This window comes from Staurois parvus, unplaced genomic scaffold (genome assembly GCF_062004578.1).
Source record: "Staurois parvus isolate SC_StPar_1 unplaced genomic scaffold, SC_StPar_1.0 ptg001052l, whole genome shotgun sequence".
NCBI classification, from domain to species: Eukaryota; Metazoa; Chordata; class Amphibia; order Anura; family Ranidae; genus Staurois; species Staurois parvus.
Window position 1 is genome coordinate 345,620 of NW_028318848.1, and position 22,179 is coordinate 367,798.

Genomic DNA, 22,179 nt, shown 5'->3' on the forward strand with positions numbered 1-22,179 from the left:
CATTAGTCTTAGAGGATCCCTATAGGATTCTGCATAAGGATTACAGTCTACAAATCCTAATCAGATAAAATGCTACATGGAGGAACACAGCAACAGTACTCACTGTTGGTGCTGCTGTAGCCAATCTTCTTCTTCTCTGAAATATGAAGACATGGAGTTAGACACCAGAAATAGAACTTCAATCCATAAAATGTATTTAAAATATTTTCAAGCCAACAATATCACAGCTGAAAAATAAGATTGTTAGATAGAATGCACAGTTTGATGTAAATACAATTATCTTTGTTTTGTTAATGTTGTACATGAGGGCAGCCATATTTGTCCCTTAGATATGCAGGCTGTGCGTTCTGCTTTGCTCTGCTACATGATGGTTTTCACTTTACTAAATTCATTTGGGAACAGAATTTGTTTTTCGGACACAGAAATCTCAGGAGTGGATTAAGAAATCCTCCAAAAGGGGCCTCATTTTCTGGCTGTTTTCTTTTGCTGCCGAAGGAGACACATCCTCAGGTTTGTTTCATGAAGAACTCCAGGAACTGTAGCAGTTTTAAAAGTCTGCTGGTTTATAGGGGGTTAAGTCCAACAAGGTGAATGCCACCCCATGGACTTGTCTCTTTTATTTACTATTTACATTTTTTACTGAGCACCGGAAGTACAGATGTCGGTATACTATTGACACTCAGATGCTGGATCTTCAGATCTCAGATATGGAATCTACAGAGCTGCATGCAGACATTCTTCCTGTCTCTCCTCTCCTTTTGTTCAGTCATGGAAGACATTGTAAAATACAATCCCATTCACAAACTACAAAGTATTCTGTGAATGGATGGTGGGGGGAGGGGGTGGGCACACAGCAGCTGCATCTCGCCTTCCAGAGCACTTCTAGTTTAGTGATAGCTGTACCCTCAGCACTCAATACATCTGCAAATACTAAATAAAAGAGATTAATCCACAAGGTGGCATTAAACCTGTTGGACTTACTCCTAAACCGGCAGATTAGTAAAGTTTCTTTGATTTCTGGACTTTTCTTTATGTACACATGAAGGCTGTTCTTTGTCAATCTGGTCCCCAGTCCATACAGCAGGCGCCCGTTCTAAGCCTTGGGTAACCCCCTTATATTCAGAGATTCCCAAACCCTGACTGAACTGCTAGGGCTCATAAACACTTGTGTCATCCTCAGAAGAGCGATCCATGGTGGAACACTTTTCAGAGGGCTTTTGACAGGTGGATATGAGGTGTTATGTTTTTAAGTGTTACTAAACCCACAACAGTAAAATCAGTCTGTAGATGCAGATAAGCATGCTTGTTATACTCACTGTGGAACCTAAGGGGTTAATCCGCTGAAGTGTGTAAAAAGGCTGTTTGATCCTGCTTTCTCCGCCCCTCCTCTTGTTCAAATGTCCACCTGCTAAGACAGACTGAACCCATAGTCACATGCACATGCTCAGTTTAGTGTGTATTGCTAGAGGTTTTTTTTTTTCTTGGGAGAGTGCATGTGATCAGCACAGGACCAATCAGCAATGTCCAGACAGAGGTCAGGGGCTTTGCATCCTCCCAAAGCAGAAAGAAAACTCCTCCGACAAGCTTTAACCAGTGCTCTGCTGGACACTGATAGAAGACAAAAGACTACTCTAACTGTTGATGGTATTTAGCAGGTTATATTACTAAAACAATTGCACTTCCGTGTTGTGTGTACTGTGGGAGACCAGATACAGTGAATTCAGGGTCCGGGGAGATCAGATATAGTGAATGCAGGGGCTGGGGAGACCAGATATAGTGAATGCAGGGGCTGGGGAGACCAGATATAGTGAATGCAGGGTCTGGGGAGACCGGATATAGTGAATTCAGGGTCCAGGGAGACCAGATACAGTGAATGCAGAGGCTGGGGAGACCAGATATAGTGAATGCAGGGGCTGGGGAGACCAGATATAGTGAATGCAGGGTCCGGGGAGAGCAGATATAGTGAATGCAGGGTCCGGGGAGACCAGATACAGTGAATTCAGGGTCCGGGGAGACCAGATACAGTGAATGCAGAGGCTGGGGAGACCAGATATAGTGAATGCAGGGTCCGGGGAGACCGGATATAGTGAATGCAGGGTCCGGGGAGACCGGATATAGTGAATGCAGGGTCCAGGGAGAGTGGATATAGTGAATGCAGGGTCCGGGGAGAGTGGATATAGTGAATGCAGGGTCCGGGGAGAGCAGATATAGTGAATGCAGGGTCCGGGGAGACCAGATAAAGTGTATGCAGGGTCCGGGGAGACCGGATATAGTGAATGCAGGGTCTGGGGAGACCAGATAAAGTGAATGCAGGGTTTTGGGTTTAGTAACACTTTAACTCTATAGAGCCTGCACCAAACCTGTATGCAATGTATGCAGCCACTTGGCTGTGCCATTACCTTGAATTTGTTGTGAGGAGGTATAATTGTTTTGCAATGCCCATGACAGAAAGAACTCTGGCTGTGGCATGTGTACAACCCCCTCTAGCCATTGTGTTAGATTATGGGGGTGGTAAGGGAGGGGTAAAACCACTGCTCAACAGCCTAGTATTACTGCCCCCTGGCCTCAAGTGTAAAAGAGGCCTTATGTAAAAAGTAAATAGAGCTTTCATAATCGCATTTTGGCTTTCTCTTTTCTATTTCTCATGCCTTTGTGTTGGTCACCAGTTTTATTAGCTGCCTCACTGACCAATAAGAAGACATGGGATGGGAAGGCAGAGTGCTACAAATCTTAGGATACTAAAGAGCTCTAATGACATTCAAATGGTGCAGGTACCTAGAGGATTCTGTACTGCAAACTGGGGACCAATTTAATGAGGTTTACTTAAAAAATAGTTACTAGTTCCTGGATTTAATAGGAACATTTCAGGATAGAATATACTTACTCATCAAAACAACAACTGCAATAATAGCAGCAAGAACAGCAAGGACTCCAATAACAGCACCAATGATCACTCCGACTGAGAGGCCATTGCTTGGTGGATCTGACAGAGATAAACAAAGAGAATGTGAGATATTAGAGACTTTAGGATACTGGTATACAAATTATTGAGTTTACAAAAATATGAAAAGTATTGGCCACCTTTAAATGCATTATTCCTGCACTATGTATAGAAGAATGTGTAAATGCCATTTTTTTAAAATGTAAAATTTGTTTAAAAGTACTTTAAATGAATTTTGTAGTAAATACAAATTACAAGCTGAATTATTAGAGGGGTTTCGATTCATGTTCATTGCAAATATAGGAAACTTAAGCTGCCATGAAATGAGTGAAGAAGAGAAGACAGAAATTTCCTGATAACCTCCTACACAGAGCTGTGTGATGTGTATAGATAGAGACAGAGTGTACACACAAAAGAAAAAAAAACAGGAAGGTAAGAAACTTTTATGCAGAAGAAACACACAATGTAGTCTAATGTCTAAAAAAATGTTCTTTGGATGTCTTAGGGCTCATGTACACGGGGCGTTTGTAACACTTTTCTGAATGATGGAAACTGACTGCTGGAAAACATAGGTTAAAAAAACGTCAGTTTAGCCGCGTTTGCATAACGCATTTATGCACGTTTGCGTTTAGAAGCCTTTTTAAAAGATAACCTCAGGAGGCATTCCCAAATGCCCAGAATGCACTGACAAATAGTAAATTCACTAAAAAAGGCTACTAAAATACCACAGGAGTTATTTTATCAAGTCATTCGGAATTTTAGTAGTGAAAAGCATGCATCATATTTCAGCTGTCAGCGGGGTTCCCACTGACAGCTGAATGTAAAAGAAAGAATTGCCGGCAATTAAAAAATAATAAAAAAACAGCTTACTATCCCCCCTCCCATCCATACCAAGTCCTTCGGGTCTGGTATGGATCTTGAGGGGAAGCCCCACGCCAAAATGTGAAAAAAAAATGGCATGGGGTTCCCACCCAAAATCCATACCAGACCCTGAGCATGAAGCCCGGCAGGTCAGGAAAGGGGGGGGGGGGGGTGAGCGAGCACCCACCCATCCTGAACCATACCAGGCCACATGCCCTCAACATGGGGGGGGGGGAGCTCCCCCCCCCGAAGCACCTTATCTGAGACAAGGACAAGGGCCTCTTCCCTACAACCCTGGGCTGTGGTTGTGGGGGTCTGCAGGCGGGGGGCTTATCGGCATCTGGCCCCCAGATCCCCCCCCCCCCACGTGAATAAGTATGGTGTACATGGTACCGCTACCCATTCACAAGAAAAAAAACCTGTAGTGTGGAAAAAAGACAGGAGTCCTGCTTGTGCTGCCCCCCCCCTTTCCTGACCTGTCGGGCTGCATGCTCGGATAAGGGTCTGGTATGGATTTTGGGGGGGAACCCCGTGCTATTTTTTTTTGGCATGGGGCTTCTCCTCAAAATCCATACCAGACCCGTATCAGGAATGGATGGGAGGGGGGGGACCCCACGCCGTTTTTTTAAAATTATTTTTTAATTGCCGGCAATTCTTTCCTTTACATTCAGCTGTCAGTGGGAACCCCGCTGACAGCTGAAACATGATGCATGCATTTCACTACTAAAATTCTGCATGACTTGATAAAATCATGCAGTATTTTAGTAGCCTTTTAGTGGATTCAAATGGGGTTTTTTAAAAAAATGCTATGCGGTATCCTACCCCATACTCAGATGCGGTAGGACACCGCTTAGTGAATTGTGCCCTGGATATGGACCAGTCAAAAAACGCTTATAAACGCAAACTCTTATAAATGCGGTTAGCCACGTTTACAAGCGTTTGGCATTTGAAATGCTGATAAAATCTACTCCTTAACGCAAGTTTGGTGTGTTCAAAAAAATTACTGTAAACGTAACTGCCTGTAAATGACTGTAAACGACATAGCGTACATGGACACATAGGAAAATATTAGGGAAAGTTCAGGGGCTGCTGAAAAAAAATGCAGAAAAGCTCCTGAATGTCAGTTTATCAGCTGCAGTGTACATGGAGCCTTATGCATTCACATGGGTACAAGGAATGATTGCAGTATTGTGTGTGATAAAAATCATCTCCTATGATCATCAGCTCCATCTAGTGGCCATAATGAATATTTTTTTGTTATTGAGCCATTTCTGATAAATACCACATTATGGCCTCTAGATGGAGTATATGATCATAGAAGATAATTATGTAACACACAATACTTTGTATACAGACACAGGTCCCATCTGCAATATAAAGCCTTCCACTTTCCACTTTTTGGGTACACTTTTCACTTTTGTTTTCAAGTGCAGTAATTCATAGCAACCAATCAAAATATACTCTGCTAAAGTCAGACTATTATAGGATAGATTCTGATTGCTTGCTATGAGTTAGTGCACCTAAGGATACAAAATGTCTATATCTGCAAGTATTACTGGGAAGGGAGTGGGACGGCTCTGTGTGGAGATGAAATGTCCTCAATATTTAAATATTAGAATTTCATAGAAAATTGATGTCACATGGAATAAGAAAAACACTTTCAGTTGCACTCTTCCTCCACTCTTCCAGGTGTCATGTATTCTCTGTAGATATCACTCACCCCATATCACACTGAGAGTCTCATCCCCCAGACTGCTGTGGTCCACATGACAGAAGTAAGTGTCTCCCTCCTTTGTTGGCACTTCCACACTGACTCTGATCTGATAGGTGCCATCAGGATGGGGGAGAATTGGAGTCATTTCATCTGAAGGAACATGGTCCTCCCCATTCCTCATCCACTTCACATCCACAGGTCGGGGGTGAAATCCGTACACCAGGCAATGAAGTCTGGTCACATCATCCGACTGACGGCGGCCCCACACCTTCACCTCTGGACGCACTGAGAGAGAGAAAGAGAAAAATATAATTCTGCTGGTTGTACAGGAGGTCATGTTCTGATGAGTTTCAAATGAAAATTATATAAAATGTGAAACTTCCCTGGGATAGATCCGTGTAAATATGGATGATAGTAGCCAACCGTACAGTGAAAAGGATAAGACAACAGACATACCTGTGCAATAAATTTCTATATAAATTGTTTAAAAGCCTCTACAACCGATTCCTTTTCCTCATAGAGTCATCAGTGTGAAGGTGTGACAAGTGAATGTATGTAATGGATAAAGGAGACTGAATGGTATAGGAAGCAGCATGTGACATCATCTACTGGAATTATTATTTACAAGGAAGTAATCTAACTGGTACTTGTAGTCACAATTGTTTATATACATCAAACCTATTTGTCCATTACATGTGACAGCTGTGCTTCCTGCTTAGCATTGCCGCACAATTGTGCTTTATACAGAATGTATGGAGGAATCTCCCTCTGCGGTTATTGTATTTTCACAGCCTCAGCCTGTCAGAATATCAGAACAGTGGCTGCATATAACTGAATGCAGCTGCTGTATGGCCAGGTTTTCTGCTGGTCTTCTTTCGATTTTCCAAATGAAGTGTCAGGAGGGAGACAGCGACCGAGTCAACCATGCAGAAAATGTTGTCTGGTTTCTTAGGAATCGGCTATAAACACGTAGATGTGTATGCAGCTTATGGCCGACCCCAGTGTTCTCACAACCAGGGAATCATCGTCTGGGAATCCAGAGGTATCCGACTTTTATCTGATATCCTTCACCCTAATGGGAATATTGTGTCATTCTACCTGGTACAAGACACCGCACCGAAATCTCACTTCTCCAACCACATACAAGTATTTGGAAGACTCGAGGCCCAAAACCTGGAATACAGACCATGGCTCTACTGTCCCTGATTTCAAGGGACTGTCCCTGATGTGGACCAAAGTTCCTCTTTCCTCCTCATTTGTCCCTCATTTTGGTCTCATCTATATAGTTGTATATAAAAACGCATTTTTATCTTTCAAAAAGTGTTTCACAGTCGTAAACCTTTCATCTAAATTCTAAATTGCTGCTTCTGTAAATTTCAAAAGCTAGTATAAAGTAAAAGTAGTGATAAAAAGAAGCATTTATTGGTTTAACTAATCATTTTTTATATAATTCTCCTTTAAGGGGCGTGGCAAGGGGTGTTTCCGGTGGCTCCATACATTTGCTAATAGGTGTCCCTCGCCCCCATCTGGAAAAGTTGGGAGGTGTGATACAGACTCATCTGCCTGTAAAGGCTCAAGGTTTTACCTACATGCATTTTGTGCACGAATGTAAAAAACCTTCTGTGTGCAGCATCCTCCCCAATACTTACCTGAGCCCCATCTCCATCCAGCGATGTGCGCGGGAGCCTCAGCTGTCCGGAGACTCTCCCTCCTTATTGGCTGAGACAACAGCGGGAGCTATTGAGCCAATGAGAAGAGAAGTGGGGCGGGGCTGAGCTGTGGCTGTGTATGTGAAGGGACACGCAGAGCAGAAGCTGGGGGGCGAGCCTGCTTGGGTGCCTCCATAGCAAGCTGCTTGCTCTGGGAGCACTAGCCAGGAGGGAGGGGCCAGGAGCACTAGCAGGGGACCTGAGAAGAGGAGGATCAGGGCTGCTCTGTGCTAAACCATTACACAGAGCAGGTAGGAATAACATGTTTGTTTAAAAAAAAATTGCCTTTAATATCGCTTTAATCCAAAAACAAATATTTCACCCCTTGGATAAACTCTTTGCAAAAAAAGTCCAGGAAGACTTTTCCCACAAACACCCAAATGTGACATAATGGATGAGATGAACAAACCTCCCAGAAGAAGAAATTCCAGAATGAATACAAGACAGTTGGATAAAGATTAGGAAAGTCCTGTCATGTGGGACTTGGTGAGAAAATAACAATATAAAATACTTCATGGCGTCTGATATGTTTTCTACATTCAAATGAAAGAACATCAGACACCCAGACCAAGGCTGACCTACCCCCCCACTATGGTGATGTCCCTATAATGGTGGATGTATACACAGCAATGTGTGGAGTTTAGTGGGATCCATTTATTAAAGGTATACAGGCTGTTCACCCAGGAAAGTGAAAGGTTCTTTATCAAAGGTAAAGAAAAACTAACGGCAAAACTATTTTTCATTTGGATAGAGTAAAGGAGCGTTATTATCCCGGCAATGTGTGTGTCCCATTGTGGAGACTTCCCTTTACTTCCTGTCCCATAGCCAATACAGGAAGTCAGAGAAAATCTCCCCATAATGATGGAATTCCTGGTTGTCACCAAAGCTGCTGTCCCCACTGGAAGATGTCCCCTCTTTTCCTGTTCTGGTGACAACCCAAAATTTGGGGATTTTCTTTCACTTTCAGTGATAATGGTCACCAGGAATACTAGAGAGGGTGAATCTCCCTAATGGGGACAAAGACAACAATAAAAACCTGACGGGTTCTAATTTATCTCCACTTTATCCAAAATAAAATCTAAATGTTGCCTTTAGTTATAATTTAATGCTAGTAAATAAGATGACATTGTGTTCACTTTTAATTCCCAACAATGTGCCGGAAAAATTACAGAAGGCATGATTTTTGTTGGCACATGATTGGGTATTTAGGCCTCATTCACACAGATGTGCATTTTTCAAAACGGCCCGCAGGTTCCTGCTGGCAGAATCTTACATCAGAAATACATCAGTTTAAATGTATTTATCCATCGCATGGAACCCATTTACAGTTGCAAGAAAAAGTATGTGAACCCCTTGGGATTACGTGGAGTTTTGCATGAATTGGACATAAAATGTGCTCTGAACGTCATCTAAGTCACAACAATAGAAGAACACAGTCTGCTGAACATAATACTACACAAACATTAGATGTTGCCATGGTTTAATTGCACATAACATGTAAACATTCACAGTGCAGGGAGGAAAAAGTATGTAAACCTTTGGACTTAATAACTGGTTGACCCTCCTTTGGCAGCAATAACCTCAACCAAACGTTTCCTGTAGTTGCAGATCAGACCTGCACAATGATCTGGAGTAATTTTGGACCACTCCTCTTCACAAAACTGTTTCAGTGTAGCAATATTCTTGGGATGCCTGGTGTGAATCGCTCTCTTAACGTCATGCCACAGCATTTCAATCGGGTTGAGGTCAGGACTCTGACTGGGCCACTCCAGAAGGCGTATTCTGTGCTGTTGCAGCCATTGTTTTGTTGAATTACTTGTATGCTTTGGGTCATTGTCCTGTTGCATCACCCATCCTCTGCGGAGCTTCAGTTGGCGGACAGATGGTCGTACGTTTTCCTGCAAAATGTCTTGATAAATTCTGGAATTAATTTTCCCATCAATGACAACAATCCGTCCAGGCCCTGAGGCAGCAAAGCAGCTCCAAACCATGATGCTCCCTCCGCCATGTTTTACAGTGGGGATGAGGTTTTGATGTTGGTGTGCTGTGCCTTTTTTTCTCCACACATAGTGTTGTGTGTTCTTCCCAAACAACTCAATCTTGGTTTCATCTGTCCACAGTATATTTTGCCAGTAGTGCTGTGGAACATCCAGGTGCTCTTTTGCAAACTTCAAACGTGCTGCAATATTCTTTTTGGACAGCAATGGCTTCCTCCGTGGTGTCCTCCCATGTACTCCATTCTTGTTTAATGTTTTCCTTATTGTAGATGTATCAACAAAAATGTTAGCATGTGCCAGAGATTTCTGTAGGTCTTTAGCTGACACTCTGGGATTCTTCTTTACCTCATGCAGCATTGTGCGCTGTGCTCTTGCAGTCATTTTTACAGGACGACCACGCCTGGGGAGAGTAGCAACAGTGCTAAACTTTCTCCATTTGTAGACAGTCTGTGTTACCGTGGACACATGAACATCAAGGCTTTTGGAGATACTTTTGTAACCCTTTCCAGCTTCATGCAAGTCAACAATTCTTGATCGTAGGTCTTCTGAGAGCTCTTTTCTGCGAGGCATGGTTCACATCAGACAGTGCTTCTTGAAACCAGTAAACCCAAAACAGGTGTGTGTTTTTTAAGGGCAGGACAGCTGTGAGCAACACATCCAATATCATCACACTGATTGGAGTCAAGGTTGGCTCACTCCTGGCTCCAATTAGCTCTGGGAGAAGTCATTAAGCTAGGGCCTCACATACTTTTTCCTCCCTGCACTGTGAATATTTACATGTTATGTGCAATTAAACCATGGCAACATCTAATGTTTGTGTAGTATTATGTTCAGCAGACTGTGTTCTTCTATTGTTGTGACTTAGATGACGTTCAGAGCACATTTTATGCCCAATTCATGCAAAACTCCACGTAATCCCAAGGGGTTCACATACTTTTTCTTGCAACTGTATGTCCATTGTGTTTAAACACGTTTAGGCGCACATACACTCATGTACACGCATTTATATGTGTTAACCACTTCCTGTCCATCCTATAGCAGAAATAATGCTACAGGGAGGCACGGGTGCGCAAAACCACATAAATATACATGTGTGATTTTGTATCTTTGGATAGGGGGAGCGCGTGAGGCACGCAAGCGACCTACCATTTGCGGCTGTCAATCACTGGGTCCCGGCCAGTGATTACCAAGCATCTCGGACAGAGGGAGAACTGTTTGTAAAACATTTCTCCTCCCTGTCAGTTCCTGCACACTGCTCTGCATGGCTGTATAGTAAAACAGCACACAGTTAACCCTTTGATCGCCCCACATGTTAACCCCTTTAACCCCTTCCTGTCCAGTGCCATTAGTACAGTGTCAGGGATTTTCTATGAACACTTACCACTGTATTGGTGTCACTTGTGATGTCAGTGACACCAAGTCAGTGTCCCCCCCCCCCCCCCCCAGTGTCAGAATGCCTGCTGCAGTCCACTATAAGTCGCTGATTGCCGCCATTACTAGTAAAAATTAAAAATTCCAGTATCTATACCGCCATTTGTAAACACTATAACTTTCATGTAAACCAATAAATTTACACATACTGAGTTTTTGTTAGCAAAGACATGGAGCAGAATACATTTTAGCCTAAATTTATGACAAAATTAGATTTTTTTACTTTTATCACTGGACATGTTTAATAGCAAAAAAGTAAAAAATCTTGTTTTTTTTCTCAAAATTGTCGGACTTTTCTTTTTATAGCGCAAAAAATAAAAACCGCACAGACAATCAAATAACACCAAAAGAAAGCTCAGTTCATGGGGAAAAAAGGATGTAAATTTTATTTGGGTGCAGCGGTGCACAACCGCGCAATTGTCAGTTAAAGTAATGCAGCGCCGTATGGCACAAAATGGCCTGGTCAGGAGGGGGGGGGGGGGGGGGAATTCTCTGGAGGGCGAGGGGTTGAAGATCATTAGTATGTGTACACGCGGTATCAGCACAGACACTGTACGGCCACAGAGGCATCTCTGCTCTTTCCGCTGCTAAATGCAGATCTACAGAACGGCTCCACATGCCCGTCTGAACGGCCCCATAACTCTCTATTATACGGGGTACAGATGATTGTAGAACTAGAGCCGGGACACCTCTGTATACAGCATTGTGTTTATGTCGCTGGGAATGAAGAAAGATTCATTGTATTTACTAACATTACAAAGGAAATTCTCAGCCACAATCCACAAAGTAATATACAAGAGTCGGGTTATCAGACAGATGAGAAGAACATTCTCACCCTGCAAATATACAGATGTGACACTTCTACCTGTGACATCCTTCTCTGATTGGCTGCGGGATCCTCTATCCTCCGGCTCTCAGACTGGTAGGTGGACACATAACATGGATGACTCTCTCTGTATACAATGTCCACCACTAACAGACACGTGTGGCGTCCTCCATGTGTGCGCACGTTGTGCTGTGCAGAGAGGGGCCCCTGTGCAGCCGCTGTAATGAGCGGGGCCCGCTGTTCTACCATGTAAGTCACTGATTACGTTTTCATTCTCCACTTCACCTCCGGGAGATTTCCCCCCTTCCTGACCAGGACATTGTTGATATATGGCGCTGCGTTACTTTAGCTGACAATTGCGCGGTCATGCAACGCTGCGCCCAAAGGAAATTTATGTCTTTTCCCACAAATGGCGCTTTCTTTTGGTGGTATTTGATCACCTCTTTGTTTTTATTTTTGTGCTATAAACAAAATAAGACTGACAATTTTGCAAAAAAAAGAAAAACAACAAACAATTCAATATTTTTTACTTTCTGCAATAAAATATAACCAATAAAAAAATGTAAAAATCTAATTTCTTCATGAATTTAGGCCAAAATGTATTCTGCTCCATATTTCTGGTAAAAGATCCCAATAAGCTGACATTGGTTGGTTTAGTGTTCTAGTGTACAAACTATGGGATATATACTGGGATTTGTATTTATTTCTATACTAGTAATGGAGGCCGTCAGAGACTTATAGTGGGACTGCGATATTGCGGCGGACAATCTGACACTAACTGACACTTTGTGGGAACCAGTGATCAGTGCTAAAAATATACACTGACACGGTACTAATGACACTGGCTGGGAAGGGGTTAAACATCTAAGGCAATCAAAGGGTTCAATGTATGACTAACCAGTGTTCATGTGTACAATACTGAGGGATGTGCTGGATTTTATTTCTTGCTTTGCAGGGACACAAAATCCAGCACATCCCTGCTGACAGGACGGAGCACAAACCGCATCAAAAATGCACAAGTGTTGCGTTTTTTATGCGGTTTGCATTTTTTAATCTACCCAGCAACAAGTTAATCAAAAAAGAACTAAAATTCAAAAATCGCAAAACGCATCAGAAAACACATCAAAAATGAATTCTTGATGTGTTTTTAATCTGCTCAACAACCAGTTGGACAGAAAAATAAAATTCAAAAATCATAAACTGCATCAGAAAACACATCAAAAATGCAAAAAAAAAATGCAAAATAGGCAAAGCACAAACTGCATTGGTGTGAGAAAGGCCTGAAATGTATTGAAAATGCATCAAAAATGAGCACACACTGCGTTTTTTATGCGTTTTTAATCTGCCCAGCAACAATTTGGCAAAAAAACTTTTAAAAATCGCAAACCGCAGCAGAAAAGCATCAAAAACGTACACATATTGCGTTTTTGATGCAGTTTTAATCTGCTCAGCAACAAGTTGGCCAAAAAAATAAAATTAAAAAAGAACAAACCGCATCAGAAAACGCAAAGAACACTGCAAAATAGGCAAAGCACAAACTGCATTGGTATGAAACAGGCCTGAATTGCCTTTAAAATGCAACAAAAACGCACACGTGTTGCGTTTTTAATCTACCCAGAGACAAAAATCTGAAAATGTGTACATTGTGGTGGTTTATGTAAGGATTTATTCTACTTATAAAGGGCGGTGTCCCTTTCCCTTAGATGAAATATTACAGTGCCTCCAGCCGTCAAATACGGCAAATATTTAGTGAACCAATAATTTGGACACCTTGATAATTTGATCACCACTTATTATTATACCCTGAATCCTTTTAGCCAGTATGATTTCGTACCATACACACAAAATTTGCCTTATAATAGATAAATATAAAAATTTATTTATGTACAAAAATTATATATATATTAACACAAAACGCAAAAGACTGGTGATGAATGAATATTGATACACACGATCAAAGATATACTTTACCCATATCATACACGATACAATATTTCTAAATAATGAAAAACAAGATAACAATTTTTCTAGATGATAATGATTAAAAATGAAATCTAGTAATAACTGATAATTTAGAGTATCTCAGAGGTTATTTTCTCTCATAACGTGGCCATAGGAATGGGAGAAGATATTCCCTGATAAATTATACTCTAACTACTAAAATTTAATAATTTATGAAATATGAAAAATTTGCAATATGACACCAAACAATATCTAGCAGTAATACAGGATCTCTCTATATATCTAAACACCCAATGCAGCTGTTATCACTCTAATGTAACGATTATTACTCTAAACAACAGAGGAAATATGCAATACAATATTAGATAGACAGTCTCACCACACCCAGAACTTGGACTATGGCACCTTCCCAGTGGATTCAGCTGGCAATGGAAACGCCTTCAGAATAACGGCCACAGGGCAAGTGATAGATAGGTAGGGTTGGAAAATGTAGAATGGTATAGATTCAGAGAGATTAGAGGTTTAGTAAAAAGTTTTTAAAAGTTTGAAAGGGTGAAATAGTGGTTATTCAGCAGGAATGGATTTCAGCCTCTTCAGCTCCTTCAGTCAGTTTTCAGTCAGGTTCTCTTTTTCCAGTGAGGTTTTTTCTTAGTGAGGGTTTAGTGAGTTTTTTATTAGTGAGTTTTTTAGTGAGGGTCTTTCTTTTAATGAGGTGCGTGGCTTTTTATACCATCTAAACTATTGTTCTAAAAGACCCTCCCAACAGGCTTTTGATTGGCCGGTCGAGAAGTGTATGTACCAAAGCTATCTCTCACCTGTCCGCCAGATGGCAGTCATGTACCATAGAACAATTTGAGTATTGATGATGACTCACACCTCGGGTGGAATTCAAGGTGATTTTAGGTATTAAATATATGTCTCATCCAGATATATATATTTGATTATACCTATAATGTTCTAAATAGGAACCATAGGAGATATATGTGTATTCAGTTATTCATTTCCCTGAAATACAAACGTGTGTGCAAGCATTTGTTTTCTGATATAAATCTCTAACTGATACCAATTCACCATATATCTTTCTTTTCATCATTTCATACTCAATTTAGTGGTATACCATCCTCAACTCTGCTGAATATTTTTGTTTGAGAAAGAGTGGGAATAATGTATCTTTCTGTTAATGTCTTTGTGGGTAAAAGTTCCAAGCTTTAATTTTTAGTCTTAAGACTGACACAGGAAACTGTTATTTACGTCCATTGTAAAAATCAGAGGGTAAACAAACAGTTGTCCTGGTCGTTTGAAAAGACTATTTGAAAAGACTGTTGGCTCATCACTCTCTTCAATGGCTTTGTTTAACCTTCTCAGACTTGCAAAGATGTCTCATCTATTGTCCACTTGTTGTGTGGTGACTCATGTTTGAAGGTCCAAGGTCTTATTTGACTGTCTAATTAACTTTTGTATATGCGTTCTCCCCAACCCCAATATACAAACAGTATTTGTTGACATATGCACCTTTTAGTTAGTCTCATAGTCGCCAATTTAAACTTCTCAGAATTGTCAGTCTTAGGCCACCTGTAGATAGTCAAACAGTCTATTGTCTCTGGAAAAAGTTCCCTTCACCCATTATCTGCATGTCTTCACTAGAGGGTCCTTTGAATTTCAACCAAGAAAATTTAACTCTTAACAGGCGGCTAGGCTGGTCTGCTGTTGAAATAAAGTTATGTTTTTGATAAATCTCTTCAAAAGGCACTACAACATGTTGAGTTTTTGATGCGTTTTGCATTTTTAATCTGCCCAGGAACAAGTTGGGAAAAAAAATTAAAATAAGCAAACAGCATCAAACAACATGACAAAAACACACTGCAAAACGGATAAAAGCAAACTGCATTGGTGTATAAAAGGCCTGAAATGCATTGAAAACGCAGCAAAAACACATCAAATACGCACGAGTTGAGTTTTGCTTTCCCAATGCATTGCGTTTTTAATCTGCCCAGCAACAAGTTGGTAAAAAAAATCAAAAAAAAAATCACAAACCGCATCAAAAGATCAATAAGAAATGCACACATGTTGCGTTTTTCATCAAGTTGACAAAAAAAAAAATTTAAAAACCGCAAACCGCATCAGAAAACGCAAAAAACACTGCAAAATAGGCAAAGCACAAAATGCATTGGTGTGAAACAGGCCTGAAATGTATTGAAAAAGCAACAAAAACGCACAGGCACATTTTTAATCTGCCCAGAGACAAGTTGGCCAAAAACATTTTCAAAAATCACAAACTGCATTAGAAAACGCATACGTGTTGCGTTTTTAATCTGTCCAGCAACAAGTTGGGCAAAAAAAAAAAAAAAGAAAATAAGCAAACAGCATCAAACAACACGACAAAAACACACGTGCAGAAAACGCACTGCAAAACGGACATCAGCAAACTGCATTGGTGTATAAAAGGCTTGAAATGCATTGAAAACACATCAAATACGCACGTGTTGCGTTTTCGATGCATTTTGCATTTTTAATCTACTCAGCAACACGGCCAGAAAAAAAAAACATTCACACAACGCATCAAAAACGCACACGTGTTGCGTTTTTGATGCGTTTTTAATCTGCCCAGCAACAAGTTGGCCCAAAAAATTTTCAAAAATGGCAAACTGCATCAGAAAATACACCACAAGTGCACAAGTGTTACACTTTTGATGAGTATTGCTTTTCTAATCTGCCCAGCAACAAGTTGGCCCCAAAAATGTTAATAAATTACAAACACATGTGCTGCGTTTTTTATACGTTTTGTGTTTTTAATCTGCCCAGCAACAAGTTGGCCAAAAAAAGTTTAAAAAAAAATTGCAAACCGCATCAAAAATGCACACGTGTTGTGTTTTTGATGCATTGTGCGTTTTTAATCTGCCTAGCAAAAAAATGGTCCAAAAAATTTTCCAAAATCGCAAACCGCATCAGAAAATACACCAAAAATGCACAAGTGTTGCACTTTTGATGCGTTTTGCGTTTCTAATCTGCCCAGGAACAACTTGGCCCAAAAAAATTTTCAAAATCAAACCGTATCAGAAAACACATCAAAAACACACATGTGCTGCGTTTTTTGATGCATTTTGCTTTTTTAATCTGCCCAGCAACAAGTTGGTTAAAAAAAATTCAAAAATTACAAAATGCATCAAAAATGCACACGTGTTTTGTTTTTGATGCATTTTGCGTTCTTAATCTGCCCAGCAACAAGCTGGCCCCCCAAAAAATTTGAAAATCACAAACCGCATCAAAAAATGCATCAAAGACACACTTGTAAAAAAAACGCACTGCAAAACGGACAAAAGCAAACTGTATTGGTGTGAAACAGGCCTGAAATGCATTGAAAACGCATTCCGGGCCTGTTTCAAACCAATGCAGTTTGCTTTTGCACAAAATGCATCAAAAACACACATGTTGTGGTTTTGATGCGCTTTAATCCGTCCAGCAACAAGTTGGAGAAATTTTTTTCAAAAATCACAAACCACATTAACCACAAGTGTTCCATTTTTGATGTATTTTTAATCTGCCCAGCAACAAGTTGTCCAAAAAATAAAATTCAAAAATCACAAACCGCATCAAAAACACACACGTATTGCGTTTTTGATGCGTTTTTAATCTTCCCAGCAACAAGTTGGCAAAAAAAATTGCAAACAGTTTCAGACAACATGACAAAAACAAGCGTGCAAAAACACAAAACGCTGCAAAATGGGCAAAGTGCAAACTGAATTAGTGTGAAACAGGCCTGAAATGCATTGAAAACGCATCAAAAACACGCGTGTCCCTGACCCTTCCCAACAATGCAGCGGATGACAAACACATGGATGTGAACGTGTCCCATAGGAAATCATGTTATATCCACTGTAGTGAGTTTCTGCAAAACGCACTAAAACCGCATAGATGTGAGCCACGCCTTATACAGTATATCTCTGGTGCATGGCGTGTATACCATGTGGTGTGACTACATACAGCCGTGTACATAGAGCCGTGTCTGCACAGTGTAGTATGTGTACTGTATGCAGAGAGTATATAGAGTGTGTATACAGTGCGGGGTATATACGGCGTGTAGATGTAACATATATGATGTATGTAGTGCGGTGTATAGATATAACATGTATGATGTATGTAGTGTGGTCACCTCTCCTCTCCAGATCTTCTCTCCCATTGTTGATGTGTTTCTTCAGGAACTCTATACAGATATTCTCCAGATAATTCTTCCTAATCTCCCCATCTCTGACCTCCGGACTGTTCCATCTCTGTGTGGTGATCTGAGCCTCATTCATGGTCGGGATCCAGATCCCTCTCTGTGTGTCCAGAGAGCAGAAATCTCTCCCATCATATCCATACTGACCATACCCCGCAGTGGTGCCGTCATCTCTCAGCTCACAGCCGTACATCAACTGGAAGATATGGATCCCTGCAGAGAGAAGAGGGAGATGTGAGCCGGTGTAGCGGTAGGATGGTATCTACACCGGGAACCCAGGAAGAGAACGGACATCTCCTCTATACAGAGGACCTTCTACTACAATGTACCGACACCGGGGCGCCCACCCCTCCCCCACACTCAGCTCTGCATCACACATATACAGGAAAGCTGAGAATCCCAAATCCCACAAACCTTCTCCTGTACAGGACTAGGATGACCTCTGATGGGACCGGGATCCATTGTGAGGCCCGGGGAGGTCAGGGACAGGAAGGACCCGGGAGGGAGACGAGGACTTCCCATGGATCTTCCTTCCAGATGGTGTTTAGGGGGAATCCTCATATACAGAGATGATATGTTAGTCTAAGGTCACTAGGAAATGGGATCTCCCCCATGGAGGGTCTTCCATCATAGTCCGGAGACCTGCCTTCTGCATTGGAGTACACAGCTCACTGCTGGACACATCCTGTACATAACAATTGGATTCTGGGCGCCCCATTAACAGCGCATTGCTGGCGTGATGTGCGGAACATTGCAGAAATATATACCATGTACACTGGATGTACTGCATGTCACTGCACTGCTGAGCAACACACCCGCCTGTGTGAATGAGGCCGTATATATCTGCTGGGGGGACCTGTCTGTGTCATTTCTGGTGAAGCCTCCATCTGTCAATACACACAGCAGACCTGACAGGGGACAGCTCTCCATACTTCTCTATGGAGTCCCCAGACAGGAAGTCAGCTGTGCATGGAGGAAATTCTTCCCCTCACTCTGCAATGTGTGTCCTGTGTTCACTTACAAAAAAAAAAAGGAAAAAACAGAATAGTTGGTCGCACACGAATGGTTGATTGAAGTGAACACAGATTCCATTTATTTACCAATATTCACTTTGCTGAGTCAAGAAACTTTACATTCTTATCCCCCGAGCAAGCTGGACGTTTATCTCCAATGTATGGGGCTCCGGGGTTTAGCTGCAGGAGGAGGGCACGGGGGTCATGTCCAGGTCCACTGCTGTGGGGGAAGGGCACGGGGGTCCTGCTCAGGTCCACTGCTGTGGGGGAAGGGCACGGGGGTCCTGCCCAGGTCCACTGCTGTGGGGGAAGGGCACCGGGGTCCTGCCCAGGTCCACTGCTGTGGGGGAAGGGCACGGGGGTCCTGTCAAGGTTCACTGCTGGCAGCCTGTTAACCACTTGCCCTCCAGAGGATTTACCCCCCCCCCCCCCCGACCAGCAAATTTTTCGTGGCACAGGTCTGCGTTATTTTAACTGACAATTGTGCGGTCATGCAACACTGCACACTAATTAAATTTATGCCCATTTCCCCCCACAAGTAGAGCTTTCTTTCGGTGGTATTTGATCACCTGTGCATTTTTTTATTTTTTGCGTTATAAACAAAGAGACCAACAACAAAAAAAAACATCATTTTTGACTTTTTGCTATGAAACATGTCCAGTAAAAAAGTTTAAAAAAATCAAATTTCGTTATAAATTTAAGCCAAAATGTATTCTGTGTCTTTGCTAAAACAAATCCCAATAAGTGTAAAATAATTGGTTTACATGAAGGTTATATGTTTACAAATGGAGTACACATACCTGTATTCTGGAATTTTTAAAAAATGTTTTTTATACTAGTAATGGCAGCGATCAGCGACTTATAGCGGGACTGCGGGGGGCCGTCTGACACTGGGGGGGACTGACTAACTGCCACTGACATCTCCAGTGACACCAATACAGTGATCAGTGCTAATAAAAAGCACTGACACTGTACTAATGGTACTGGGCAGGAAGGGGTTAACATCTGGGGCGATCAAAGGGTTAACTGCGCTGTGTGTGTTTTACTGTGTAATGCAGGCCATAGATGGGGAGAAAAACGGCCGATTTTTCGTCCGAAAATAAAAACGGCCGATTATCTTATCGTTAGTGGACGATTTTGTCGGCCGTTTTTTGTGTATTTTGGACTTTCAGATTATCGGTGATGTTGGAAAATTTTGCGGAAAACGCCCGACTTTATCCTCATTGATGGTCAAAAACGAACGATCGTTTTCCGAAAATTTTATGCGCATGTGCAGTGACCTGGAAAGATAAGTTTGCAGCGTACGAAGTTTCGTTTCCGGTACAAGTTCTAAAATGTAAATATCACATCATTGTATGCACTAGTGTGTAAATAAGTTCTGTGTGATCTGTAATATATTTATTTAACTGTGCTGAAGTACCCCACATATTAAAATTGTTTATGTTCAATCTCACCATATATATTAACTATTATAAAAATAAAAAGTCAGATTTTTAAAGCAGAAGTGCTTTATTGAACAATTTTGCAAGTATCCAAAATAACATTATCCAAAATAAAATATTTTTTATTATTTTAGAAGCATTATGTTTATTGTTCATAAAAAACAATTTACTTTCTATTCTCAATATAAAATGTGACAATATAGATAAATATGGTTTAATGGCAGAAACCTTCAATAAAGAAGAATTTCAAGTTTGCTAATTGCTGACATGACTGTAATCATTTTGTAAAAATATGTACATGTAAGCATAATTCCAGTGCTGACATGAATGAAAGCAGTTGAAAAAATTAGTCAGCAAAAAGCATAATGGACATCCTTTAGCAAAACCTTTGTGCAGGCAAGACTGTAATCAGTTTTTTAGAATATCAGGTAAAAGGATATGCAATGCTCAAATCAACAAGCATAGCATAACCCCAGTGCTGACATTCATAACAGCAGTTCTAAAAATGTGTCTGAGAAAAGGATAATCAACCTGTGTGCAGGCAAGACTGATCAGTTTAGAATATCAGGTAAAAGGATATGCCAGTGATGGCGAACCCGTGGCACGCGTGCCACAGCCGGCACGCCGAGCCTTATCTGTGGGCACGCCAGGAGAATCTAGCGGCGCGCTGTCTTCCCGGCTGTAGTGTGCGTGACAGCCGGGTCCCAAGTGCGCATGCACAAGAAGCAGTGCTCTTTGTGAATGGTAAGGCGGTACCTGGGACACATGACAGATCCCAGAAGCCGCCGGACCAATCACAAAGCGCAGCGCTTCTCGCGCATGCGCACTGGGCATCCGGCTGTCCGACGAGCGCCCACACTACAGAAGCCGGGAAGACAGCGCGCGGCTGGATAAAGGAGCAGGTAAGATAAAAAAAAAAAAACTCTGCGGAAGTAAGAGCGGGTACCTGTCAAATTCAGGTACCCGCTCCCCCCCCCCCTCCCCAAAGGTCAGCAGTCATCTCTGTACTGTCCGCAGTCTCTGGTCATCCCTGTGCTGTCCGCAGTCTCTGGTCATCCCTGTGCTGTCCGCAGTCTCTGGTCATCCCTGTGCTGTCCGCAGTCTCTGGTCATCCCTGTGCTGTCCGCAGTCTCTGGTCATCCCTGTGCTGTCCGCAGTCTCTGGTCATCCCTGTACTATGTCCGCAGTCTCTGGTCATCCCTGTACTGTGTCCGCAGTCTCTGGTCATCTCCTGTACTGTCCGCAGTCTCTGGTCATCCCTGTACTGTCCGCAGTCTCTGGTCATCTCCTGTACTGTCCGCAGTCTCTGGTCATCTCCTGTACTGTCCGCAGTCTCTGGTCATCCCTGTACTGTCCGCAGTCTCTGGTCATCTCCTGTACTTTCCGCAGTCTCTGGTCATCCCTGTACTGTCCGCAGTCACTGATCATCCCTGTACTGTGTCCGCAGTCTCTGGTCATCTCCTGTACTGTGTCCGCAGTCTCTGGTCATCCCTGTACTGTGTCCGCAGTCTCTGGTCATCCCTGTACTGTGTCCGCAGTCTCTGGTCATCTCCTGTACTGTGTCCGAGGTCTCTGGTCATCTCCTGTACTGTGTCCGCAGTCTCTGGTCATCTCCTGTACTGTGTCCGCAGTCTCTGGTCATCTCCTGTACTGTCCGCAGTCTCTGGTCATCTCCTGTACTGTGTCCGCAGTCTCTGATCATCCCTGTACTGTGTCCGCAGTCTCTGGTCATCCCTGTACTGTCCGCAGTCTCTGGTCATCCCTGTACTGTGTCCGCAGTCTCTGGTCATCCCTGTACTGTGTTCGCAGTCTCTGGTCATCTCCTGTACTGTGTCCGCAGTCTCTGGTCATCCCTGTACTGTCCGCAGTCTCTGGTCATCTCCTGTACTGTGTCCGCAGTCTCTGATCATCCCTGTACTGTGTCCGCAGTCTCTGGTCATCCCTGTACTGTCCGCAGTCTCTGGTCATCCCTGTACTGTGTCTGCAGTCTCTGGTCATCCCTGTACTGTGTCTGCAGTCTCTGGTCATCCCTGTACTGTGTCTGCAGTCTCTGGTCATCCCCTGTAC

General features: G+C 42.3%; 1 protein-coding gene across 4 annotated transcripts in view; it reads right to left on the minus strand.

Moving 5' to 3' along the window:
* The window catches only part of LOC149440792 (class I histocompatibility antigen, F10 alpha chain-like), an 81,430-nt gene that overhangs the window by 15,079 nt on the left and 44,172 nt on the right, over positions 1-22,179 (minus strand). For 3 of the 4 annotated variants that reach the window (XM_089658130.1, XM_089658129.1, XM_089658132.1), the window contains 4 exons: positions 17,592-17,870; positions 5,523-5,801; positions 2,885-2,983; positions 104-136 (listed from right to left, as the gene is read on the minus strand). In XM_089658130.1, the coding sequence (XP_089514256.1) occupies positions 104-136; positions 2,885-2,983; positions 5,523-5,801; positions 17,592-17,870 (690 nt within the window). Of the gene's footprint in view, positions 1-103; positions 137-2,884; positions 2,984-5,514; positions 5,802-17,591; positions 17,871-22,179 lie in introns of those variants that run through there. The other variant, XM_089658131.1, reaches the window with a different exon arrangement.